The 12389-nt window shown below is 38.7% G+C and overlaps 1 protein-coding gene across 35 annotated transcripts in view; it reads right to left on the bottom strand.

The window, feature by feature from the left end:
• The window catches only part of PTPN20 (protein tyrosine phosphatase non-receptor type 20), a 113158-nt gene that overhangs the window by 80603 nt on the left and 20166 nt on the right, over window positions 1-12389 (bottom strand). For 28 of the 35 annotated variants that reach the window (XM_070616008.1, XM_070615888.1, XM_070615894.1 and 25 more), the window contains one exon: window positions 12021-12174. Coding sequence is in view for 17 of the 35 variants with exons in the window: in XM_070615888.1 (XP_070471989.1) it covers window positions 12021-12054 (34 nt within the window). In the remaining 18 variants the exon portion in view is untranslated. The remainder of the gene's footprint in view (window positions 1-12020; window positions 12175-12389) is intronic. The other 7 variants (XM_070615900.1, XM_070615954.1, XM_070616017.1 and 4 more) reach the window with 1 other exon arrangement.

Genomic DNA, 12389 nt, shown 5'->3' with positions numbered 1-12389 from the left:
CAAATAATAAATGAATACAGTATAGTTGCAGGGTACAAGACCAATATACAGAAATCTGTGGCATTCCTATACACTAACAACAAAATAGCAGAAAGAGTAACTTAAGACACAATGCCATTTACAATCGTAACAAAGAGAATAAAATAGCTCGGAATAAATTTAACCACTGAGGTCAAGGACCTGTACACTGAAAACTCTAAGATTATACTGGAAGAAATTGAAGAAGACACAAAGAAATGGAAAGATATTCCATGCTCATGGGTTACCAGAATCAACATTGCTAAAATGTCCATTATTACTTAAAGCAATCTACAGATTCAATGCAATCCCTATCAAAATCCCAATGGCACTTTTCACAGAAATAGAACAAAAAAATCCTCAAATTTGTATAGAACCACAAAAGACCCCAAATAGCCAAAGCGATCCTGATAGAAAAGAACAAAGCTGGAGGTACCACACTCTCTGATTTCAAACTATACTACAAAACTATAGTAATGAAAATAGTATGGTATTGGCAGAAAAACAGACACACAGATCAATGGAACAGAAATAAACCCACACTAATCTGTGACAGCTAATCTATGACAAAGGAACCAAGAACATACAACAGAGAAAGGAGAGTCTCTTCGATAAGCGGTGTTGGGAAAACTGGACAGCCACATGCAAAAGACTGGAAGTAGACCACTATCTTACACTATACACAAAAATTAACTTAAAATGGATTGAAGAGCCAGAGCACCTCCCCCACAGAGGCTCCTTTGCTTTAGAGACCTTGGTTGATTTTGATAAGTGACTATTTGAGACACTTTTTTCTCTTCTTGCACTTTAAACTCCCGCTGCTTTGTTTTAAATTCAGCAATAAAGAGTGAGTTCGAAAAACCATAGGCCCCCACCCTCAACCCTGACACAAGCAGAGGCCCAGGCCTGTGTACTCTCTCTCTGCATGCGACCTCACTGGGTGGTCCCAGGAGCGCTGTGTAATTTCCAGGTCCTATAAGTAACAAACCTTTACTTTGCCAAAGTTTCCTGAAGGCTATTGTTAAAGGACGTCTTGCAGTCATAATAAGACCACAAGGGCCAGTACAACTACAACATGGGTTATCGATAGGCTGAGACCAGCACAAAGCAAGTAGAAAACATATAACATAAAACTTACCACCTGAACCATTTTTAAGTGTACAGTTCAGTCGTGTTAAGTATATGCACATTGTCGTGAAACAGATCTCCAGAACTTTTTCATCTTCAAATCTGATACTTTGTACCTAACTTCCCTTTTCCCCTCCCCCTAGCCCCTGGGAGCTACCATTCTACTTTCTGCTTTTATGAAATTAACTACATTAGATGCCTCATACCAGTGGAATCCGACAGTATTTGTCCTTTGCGACTGGCTTATTTCACTGAGCACAATGTCCTCCAGGTGCATCCATGCTGTAGCAAGTGGCAGGATTTCCTTCCTTTTAAGGTTGAGCAATATTCCATGGCATGGTATGCCACATTTTGTTTATCCATTCATCCGTTGATCACATTTTCTCCAAGTTTTATTGAGAAGTAATTGACACACAGCTCTGTGAATGTTTTTTTGATGCTAGCGATTCTGCGAGGCGTGAGGTGCTATCTCACTGTAGTTTTGCTCTGCATTTCCCTAATGATTAGTGATGTTAAGCATCTTTTCAGGTGCCTGTTGGCCATTTGTATCTCTTCTTTGGAAAAATGTCTACTCAGGTCTTTTGCCCATTTTTTAATTGGATTATTTGGGTTTTTTGCTATTTTTCCATGAGTTCTTTATACATTTTGCATATTAACCCCTTAGCAGATATATGGTTTGCAAAGAATTTTTCTCATTGCAAAGGTTATCTTTTCATTTTGTTGATTATTTCTTTTGCTGTGCAGAAGCTCTTTAGTTTGATGTGGTCCTACTTGTTTATTTTTTATTCTGTTGCTTGTGCTTTAGGTGTCATATCCAAAAAAAATCATTGCGAAGATCCACATCAGGGAGATTTTATACTATGTTTTCTTCTAGGAGTTTTAAGGTTTCCAGTCTTACATTTAAGTCTTTAATCCATTTCGAGTTAATTTTTGTGAGTGGTGTAAGATATGGGTCTTGTTTCATTCTTTTACATCTGAATATCCAATTTTCTCAGCAGCCTTTATTGAAGGAACTGTCTTTTCTCCATTGAGTATTCTTGGCTCCCTTGTCAAATATTAGTTGATCATTTATGTGTGAGTTTATTTCTAGGCTCTCAATTCCATTCCATTGATCTACGTGTGTGTTTTTATGTCAGTATCATACTGTTTTGATTACCATGGCTTTATACTAGAGCTTGAAATAAGGAAGTGTGATGTCTCCTGCTTTGTTCTTCTTTTTCAGGATTGCTTTGGCTATTTAGGGACTTTTGTGGTTCCATATAAATTTTAGGATTGTATTTTCTACTTCTGTAAAAAGTTCCATGGGAACATTGATAGGGATTGCATTGAATTTATAGATGACTTTGGGTAATAGAGACATTTTAACAATATTAATCCTTCCAATCCATGAACATGGCATAACTTTCCACTTATTTGGGTCCCTTTGATTTCTTTCATCAATGCAAACACACAAATTTTAAACACAGACACAACAAGAAATAGAAAATCCAAATAAAGCAATTGAATTTGGATTGAAAATCTTGCAAGAGACATACAAATAACCTCCAGACCTGTATGATTTCACACTTATACTAAACATTTCAGGAATAACGCCAATTCTACATAAACTATTTCAGAAAATAAAGGATAAAGAATACTTCTCAAAATATTTTATGACACCAGAATTATTCTGCTATCAAGAACAGACAAAAATATTGGAAGAAATGATATCAATATGCCTCATGAATATACAAAAACTGGTCTTTCAATACGTGGTGCTGGTTCAATTGGATATCCATAATCAAAACTCAATTCCAGAAAGATCATAGATGTAAATTTCAAAGGTTAAACGAGAAAGCTTTTAGGAGAAAATACAGGAAAATATCTTCATGACCTTCGAGAAAGTGAATATTTCTTAGATAAACGCTAGCCATAAAGGAAATATTGAAAAACTGGACTCCCTTAAAATTAAGAATTTCTGTTCACCAAAAGACACCATTAAGAAAGTAAAAAGCCAAACCATAGAGTGGTAAAAGATATTTACAACACATATATCCTATAGCAGACTCATGCAGAGGATATATAAAGAACTTACACACGAGTAAGAAAAAAAATCAGACTACTCAATAGAAAAAGTATTTGAACAGACAAAACAGAGAAAAGAACAGATAAAGAAGGATATCCAAGTGGCCAACACTCACATGAAAAAGTGCTCAACTTCACCAGTCAACAGGGAAATAGAAATTAAAACCACAATGTAATACCACTACACAACCAGTAGATTGACTAAATGAAAAATACAAATAATACCAAGTTTTGACGAGGATGTGGAGCAAAGGAAACTTTCAAACACCGCTGGTTGGTTAATCACTTTGGAAAATTACCAGGCAACATTTACTAAAGCTTACCAGATGCATACTTTATGACCTAGCAATTCCACTCCTATGCATATCCCCAACCTAAATAAGTGCATATATTCACCAAGACACTTACAGGAATGTTCATGGCAGTACCATTTATAATAGCCAAAGACTAGTAACACTCTGTGTCCACCTAAAATAGAATGGATGAATAACCTGTAGTATATTCATTGAATAGAATATTACTCAGCAATAAGAATGAACAAATCGCAACTAGATACAGCAACATGTTTGAATCTCACAAACATAGCCTTAAGCAAAAGAAGTCAGACTCAAAAGAGTACAATAAATATGATCCAATTTATATAAAGTCCAAAAGTATAGAAAACTAAACTATTGTATTAGAACTGAGGACAGGAGTTATCCTTCAAGAAAGGGATATGATTGAAAGGGGACATGAACAGTATACTGGGATTCTGGTAATGTCCCGCTTCTTGATCTGGGTGCTGGTTACACAAGGTGCAGTCACTTTACAAAAATCTCTTGAGCTTATAAACTTGTGAGTACTTTATTACATGCATATAAAATAAACCATATTGGGACAGTATTTCAATAAAAATACAAAAAACAAAAAGACAAGCTAGAGCCTGGGAGAAGACCTTAGATTTATCAAAGATAAGATTATTAGCTATAATATATAGAACCTACAAATTAAAAAAAAGCAAACAATTCAATAAAAAATAAAGCAGAAGATATGAACAGAAAATTCAGATGAAATGGAATGGCCAATAAACAAAAAAGCAGACAACCTTGCTGGCATTCAGGAAAATGTACATTAAAACAATAGGATATCACTTTAACTCATCAGGTGGAAAAAACCATTAAAATGGATAAAATTCACTGTTAATGAGGGTTTAGGGAAATAGGCTAAAGATTATAAACTGAAATAGTTTCAATCCCTTTTAAACCTGCATAAACTGTAACCAGAAATTTCTCTTCTCGATATCTCTCATACAGAAATACACATGTAAAAACTGATCAAAGAACAAGGATGTTTATTGTAGTACTGTTTGGGACAATAAAAATGGGGGAAAAAATCAAAATGTCCTTCAATTATCAAACAGTGAATAAATTAAGGCACCTCCAGCAAGGGAAACAAAAGAAAGAATAAACAAATGGGACTACATCAAACTAAAAAGTTTCTGTACAGCAAAGGAAACCATCAACAAAATGAAATGACAACCTACGAATTGGGAGAAGATATTTGCTAACCATATATCTGATAAGAGGTTAATATCCAAAATATATCAAGAACTCACACAACTCAACAACAAAAAAACAACCCAATCAAAAAATGGGCAGAGGATAGAAACAGACATTTTTTCCAAAGATATACAGATGGCCAACAGGCACATGAAAAAGTGTTCAACATCACTAATTATTAGGGAAATGCAAATCAAAAATGAGATATCACCTCATGCCCATCAGAATGGCTATTATTAAAAAGATAAGAAATAAAAAGTGCTAAAGAAGATGCAGAGAAAAGGGAACCCTCAAACACTGCTGGTGGGAATATAAACCAGTGCAGCCACTATGGAAAACAGTAGGGAGAGTCCTCAAAAAAATAAAAATAGAACTACCATATGATCCAGCTATTCCACTTCTGGGTATTTATCCAAAAACATGAAAATACTAATTCAAAAAGACATATGTACCCTTATGTTCACTGCAGCATTATTCACAATAGCCAAGACTAGGAAGCAACCTAAGTGTCCATCAACTGATGAATAGATAAAGAAGATATGAGATAGACAGACAGACAGATAGATAGACAGGTAGATAGATGTATATATAGACACACACAATGGAATACTACTCAGCTATAAAAAAAAAAGATGAAATCTTGCCATTTGCAATAACATGGATGGACCTTGAGGGTATTATGTTAAGTGAAATAAGTCAGACGGAAAAAGACAAATACCATTATGATTTCACTCATATGTGGAAGATAGACAAACACATAGATATGGAGAACTGACTGCTGGTTACCAGAGGGGAAGGGGGCGGAGGGAGGGAGAAGGGGTATGGTGACGGATGGAAACTAGACTTTTGGTGGTGAACACTACACAGTCTATACAGATGTCAAAATATGATGTACACCTGAAATTCATATAATAAGCCAATATACCTCAATAAAAAGATTAAAATTAATTAATTAGGGAACATCCATAAAATGGAATTCTAAGCAGCCTCCCAATAATTCTCTCATTCTAGCAGTCCATCTCTGCCTGTGTTCACCACTGACTCCTGTCCTAGATTTTCAGGGGCTACCCTATATCCCCTAATTTCTATCCTGATGCCCTTTCCAAGGCTTTCAAACTTGAAGAAGCTGTACCCAGTCAAAACAGTTGGTGAGGAACAACACAATTAGGTATAAACAATCTTTAAAGAACCAAAGTGGTGGGTCATACGTTTGTTAAGTTCTATCAGAAGTAAAGTTATTAATTTAATAATATCATTTTGTTAGGATGTCTGTGTGACAGAAAAGGTCACCGCTTCAATGCCCTGTAGAACATTCGTCAGTTTTATTTCTAATTGAGCAAACTTATTTCAGAATGCCTTTGCTAGTGGGCAATACATACTCTGTTCCTCAAAATGTTCTTTCAACCAGTTTTATCCTCTCACTGTTCCCTGATTATTTAATGACTTGAATAAACTATTTGAGACAGGTCCTTTCTACATTTGTATGGGTCTTCTCTAATATAATGTAGCTAAGTGAACTGACACTATAATGCAGAGTGATTTTTCAAGCGTATACGATTTTAACCTTTAGAAAAAAAGGATTGCGTCTACTTGTCTATGATGCTTTTGAGAATTGTGTCAAATTTTAAGCTTTCAAAATTTGATCCGAGTAAATGAAGAACCCTCAAGTTTACTAGACGTTGCACTTTTTAAATAACCTACCTTCTCTAAAGGAAGGCAGGGCTCTGTTTAGAGTATTTTTTACTAAAACAAAAACTTGCTAGACTTACTGACCCATTTTGGTTTTTTTTTTTTGCTTATGCCAGACAGCTTCCTCTCTAGTAATTTATACAACAAAATGTTATTTATTATCATAATGGCATCATATTATCCTGTTAGATTTTGCATTAAATAGTCTAACAATCCCTCAAGAGATTTTCTTAGATAATTAAATTCAAAGCTGACAGGTCTGTATCTGACAATAATGACCATCAGGGAAGAGCACAGGCCACTAACAAGCTCAGACGGTCTCACTCTGCATGCCGGATCCCACCTCCGCACTCTGGAGCACCACAGAACGGGTCCTTTCACCAGAGCTCTTGGCACATTTGTACACAACTACAACATCCGCTGTTAGCTTCTCTTCTCCAGGGTAACCATCCCTCGTTCCTCATCCCACTCCCTTAGAGTCCTTACTTGTTCTACACTGAAAATCAACGTGACGGATTCACTTCATGTCTGGGAAATGCTTTATTCCAGCTTCCAGTGACATAGTTTGATAAACTGATAATTTGATGCTATTCTGATTCTAGAAAACATGTGACCTGTTTTATTCTCCCTCACTGGAAGCTTTAAGATCTTTTCCCTTGTTTGGAACTTTCAAAATAATGTGTGGTGTCTCTTTTTCCTTTCACTTTGTTGGATACTTCAACTTAGTCTCAATCTAAAAACTCATTTCCTTCAGTCTGGGAATTTCTCTTTAATAATTAGCTCCTCAAAAAATAAAAAGCTCCAGGTTTCTTCTCCTCCACTCTGCAAAAGTCATTGTCCATCTGCTTTCCATTTCCCGAAATGGTGAGCCTTTTTCATTGGCTGCTGTCTCTTCTCCTACTAGGATGTTCTGCTGGGTTTACATCTCTTCATTCCTTCATTAGATCTGGAGAGGCAGCGCACACTAAAGCACATGCTCGATCTGCCACATTTTAGTGCAAGGATCTCTTAGGTCCTTGTCTCCTGAATATATTTTAAGCACAGTTTACCTGGTCATATCCCTCTAGAGCTGAATTTTTAATATACAAACAAAAAGCTTTAATTTTATTCCTACTATATTTCACCTTGTTTAGTTCCCTTTCCAGATCTGCTGAGATTACTTTACTATGGCACTTTCCCCATAGGACTATTAAAGGATTACCATTTGTATTACAATTTACCTACATACAAACTTCCACAGTATATTGTAATCTCCTTGGAGAGACTATGCTTTATCTACTTCCCTATTCCCAACCCAGAATACAGTGCCCAGACCAGAACATGCACTAGATAAATGTCTATGAAATAATGAATTTTGTCATCAACTGTCGCTGTGTGATCCATCGTATTATTTGTTTCTCTAGCAGTCAGAGTACTTTTCCCAGGTTTGGACAAATGCAAAGCTGCTGGACAACGGGGAAAGCTTTTCTGTTATGTGGATGGGGAGTACCCTTCCATTATGGATTCTAGATTAATAGACTAGAATGAACAAGGCATTTTCCCAAAATCATGACAATCACTTGGCCAGAAGAAGAGTCCAAATCAGGATCAAAGAAGGAAAGTAACAGGTCAAAGCTGGAGATGGGGTGCTAAGCATCAATTCAAGGAATGAAATATGAAGTGGAAAGCTAGGAGAGCAGGACTAAGTCATAAAGGTGTATAAGGCCATAAATTAATGGGATCCATGAAAAATGAAAAGACATCCAAGACTCGTGTTTATGTGTCCACATGTGTGGCTTAGAGGCAGACACGAAAGTTTAAGAACCGGTGTGGACAGAACAGTCCCTTCTCCCATCCTACTCATTCCTAGATCCCTTAGCCTTGGGAGAAGGCAAGGGTGTTCCATTTTTGCCCAATCTGAGATCCTGCCTCCAAGAAAGTCTCCTTGAGCCTCAAGTTCCTATGAACTCCTCTGGTATCTAGCCTTTCTCCTTGGCTCAGGCACTGGAGCAGCCTTGGTGCAGGCTCTTTTGGAGCATATCCCAAAGGTCCTGGCTGCATGGCAATGCCCCATGGGCTGGGTATGGTCATCAGGGGACAGTAAAGAACAGTGAAAGATAAGGAGAATGTTAACAGATGAAGTACTGGTAGTAGGAAGGTAGCAAACTTCATAACTTCAGTGATTTTGGAAGAACCCAGAAAGCAGTCTTCAAGTGTCCTGAAGGGTCTGGTGAAAGAGATTTCACTGGAGTTGAGTGAGTCTGGGTTGCCTACAGGATGCTTCCTACTGGTGAGCAATGCTGTACCAGTTGAGCCTAGTAGCAGCCCCTGGTGTGGTATCCAATAAGTCTTTCTTGTGGATTGGGACTCCTTGGCCAATGGCCAGAGTCAGGATGGCTCTAGATAGAGCACAGAACTAGGAGTGAAGGACATGACTGCCATGAAAGATGCGTGGGCTGATTGTGTACCTGTTGTACGTTAATACAGTATTTGGGAGCTAGGTGGCCTGTCACTTTGTCCACACAAGGCACAGTACCAAAAGTATTTGCCAGTGAGTCCTTTAAATACCCCATCCAGTTTAGTGATAGGCAGACATGAACTTAGAGGGCCTTAAAAAGTACAAGATGCAAATGTGGCCCTCTTTCCAACACATGAGTGGGAAGGTCAGAAAGAAACATCCCTCAGGAAAAAGTGGGGTTTACTGGAAGAACTAGAGATGAACCAGCACAAAGAACCTAGTGGCCTGTCCTGTCGTGGACATTTCTATGAGCATTGTGTTCTCTTCCAGGACACTCAGGAATTGACAGAGAGTAGCACAAACCCTGGGCTAGCTAGCTCAGGTCCTAATGGTTCTGTGTAATTCAGAATACTGGTCCTGATGCTGTAAGATCACCAGAAATTTCAAGTCATCATGGTTAAGTTTCAAAGGAGCCTGAAACATGAAGAAGGCTGAGGATGTTCATATACACGGATGTTGCCAAAGGCACATCTAGGTGACTAGTAAACTAGGTAAACTAGTAAATGAGTCCTCTGTGCATTCCACCATTTCAGAATCGTAAAAGGATGATTTCTGATTTCAGCAACCATTGCTAGGCTCCAGCACTTATTTTTCTGGTCTTGCAATAAGGTTCCAGGGGAGGCTTTGGGGCCACCAAGTGTTCCAAGCAAAGAATTCCCTGCGCTCTGGTGGTTTGGGTCATCCTAACCTTAGGGTGGCCAGGAAGAAGAGTGCCTACCCCATCAGGATGAGGAGGGCTTCCTCACAATCCGGGGCTGCTCTAGCCAGCTCCAGTTAGAGGCTGGTTTAACCTGTCTTGTTCTTAGTGAAACTGTCAGTTCTTAAAGATCACTTCGTTCCTTCCTAAGGGCTCACAAACCATCTGTTTGGTAATAGAAATTTTCCGTTAGGCAAAATTGCTAATCTGTCTATTCTTAAAGGTCAACATATTGTAAAAACTACAGATGAGTAGCACCTCTTCTGTTCTCCCCCACCACTAAGAGCAGCTCTGAGATAATGTTCAACTCAACAGTTACTAAACATCTGCAACTACAAGTACTGAGCTTGCTCAAGCAAAGAGGCAGAAGGCACAACTTTTATCTTCACGGAGTCTGCAAGAAATAGAAAAATAGGGGCCAGCCCGGTGGCACAGCGGTTAAGTTCGCACGTTCCGTTTCTTGGTGGCCCGGAGTTCGCTGGTTCGGATCCCGGATGTGGACATGGCACTGCTTGGCAAGCCATGCTGTGGCAGGCGTCCCACGTATAAACTAGAGGAAGATGGGCATGGATGTTAGCTCAGGGCCAGGCTTCCTCAGCAAAAAGAGGAGGACTGGCAGTAGTTAGCTGAGGGCTAATCTTCCTCAAAAAAACAGAAAAAAAAGAAATAGAAAAATAACTGTAATATGAGACAATAGACAAGCACTCTAATAAAGACATAAATAAAGTGTTGTGGGAGCACAGACAAGAGAATACAATTCCAGCTGGAAGTGCATGAAAACTATAAATGCTTTTAATAAGTGATTTTGGAACTGCATGGCTAAGAATTTTAATTCATTTAAAGTAATCTGGGGCTTGCTCTGTCTGTCTGTTTCTCTCTTATTTTAGATTTTAAATTCATCCATATAGCTAACTTTTCAATTTTGCAAAGCATTCTCTTTCCTTGAGAAAAGAGACCATTCACTAAGTGGCAATAAAGAACAAAACTATAAACTGCCGTAATACAATGTAGTACTTTTTGAATACAGAAAAATATATTTAGGGTCTAAAAAGTTCTTCCAATAAAATACGAAAATTGCTACTTTCATTGCAATGTCTTATAAGGAAACCCATCCAGTTTGGCCACTTGCATATTAATTTGCGAGTGTCTAAAGAAAATGAGTGCCTCAACTATCTTTTTGTGTGCTGTTTTGGTCCTTTTCATGGAAGCTAAAATAAAGGCATGGAGTGTTTAGGGCATAAAATAAGAAAGAAGCTGAGTCAAAATTATATTTTAGAAGACTCCAGTAAAATTTACAATTTCATCAGATTCTTGAGTAGAAAGTCAGACAATAATTAATTGACAGAATTGTTAGTGCACAGTTAGCTCAAAAAGGAAAAAGCGTCAAGCAGATTTCTTTAAAAATCAAGTTACACAAACTGAAATAAATAATCCTGGATAGTAACCAGAGAAATAAAAACTAAAGAAAGCTCAAGGCACCATTTCATAACGACTAAGTCAGCATCATTTCTTCCTGCCACGATGATACCAGATGCCGGGGAGGTTACAGTATAACTGGTGCACTGCCTAGCGTGCTTAGCCTCTTCTGGAAAATAATACGGTAACAGAGAGTAAAAGTAACACAAAACTCAAACCCGTTAGCTCTAGGATCCCAATCCTGAGAATTTGTCCCAAAGAAAGAATTCAACCAAAGCATAAGATCTACAAATAGTAACATCTTGTCAAGAGTAACGTCTATAATAGAAGGAAAAAAACCTGGAAGCAACACACGTGCTGTAGATAAGTAGCATCAGAATGAGAAAGCAAGCTGCCTCCAGGCCTTGCAGAGCGAACACAGGACCAGGACTTCTGGAGTCGCAGTGCAGGCCAGCGAAGGAGCCTGGCTGAAACCTCCAGAGGAGGGAGCAACACTGATTACAAGGAGGGCAGGGGGACAAGGGACCAGGATGTGAGCACAACGGTATAAAAGAAATGTTGAAGAATGACGGCAAGCTGTTAATGCTTGAGGCAAGACAGTGACAACATGAGTCAGCTGGGAGACAGCTGGCATCTAATTAAAACACCCCATTAGCATTAAGTACCAAAAACCTTCTTCTCTGTATTTTGTGATTTCTAAACTCGCCTCAATAAATATATATGACGTTTATAATTGGAAAATAATGCTATTTGAAAAGAGCAAAATAAAACATGAGGCTGATCCTTGCTTCTCTAAGTGTGATGGTTTGTTGGAAATGCAGGGTCTTGGGCCCCGCCACGGACCCCATGACCCCAAATCTGCAGGTCAGCAGATCCACAGGCAGTTCCCATGCAGTCTCTCAGTCTGAGGAGCACTGCTCCGGCTCCTTCTGTCCCCACAACCCCCGCCAGGGTGCGATGCTTGAGAACTTACTAGAGTCTGCTGCAGCTTTCCTGGGTGCAGACATGTTGTCCCCATGCCCGGAAGGGATGGCTAGAAGGCTTCCGCAGGTACTGAGCCTTGTGTCCTGGGAGTCAGGTAGAAGGTCTGATTAGTATCTCGGGGCCAGCACACAACTGCTGTTCACCTGGTCAAACACACAACGCAAAGGGATTTCTATTAGACAAACGGAGTCTTCACAGCTCTGACATATCATGACTCATTTATTCACTCACTGTCACCCAGTCACTCAATTCTGTTAATGCTACACTTCTGCTGGCTTAGGTACGGGGGCTTCAATATCAAATGGGTAAGAATTAACTACAGAGCCTGTCTTCAAAGAGTTCATGTTCAATCTACAGA

This window comes from Equus przewalskii, chromosome 1 (genome assembly GCF_037783145.1).
Source record: "Equus przewalskii isolate Varuska chromosome 1, EquPr2, whole genome shotgun sequence".
NCBI classification, from domain to species: Eukaryota; Metazoa; Chordata; class Mammalia; order Perissodactyla; family Equidae; genus Equus; species Equus przewalskii.
The sequence above is the reverse complement of the archived record's forward strand: the minus strand, read 5'-3'. Positions and strand labels throughout refer to the sequence as shown.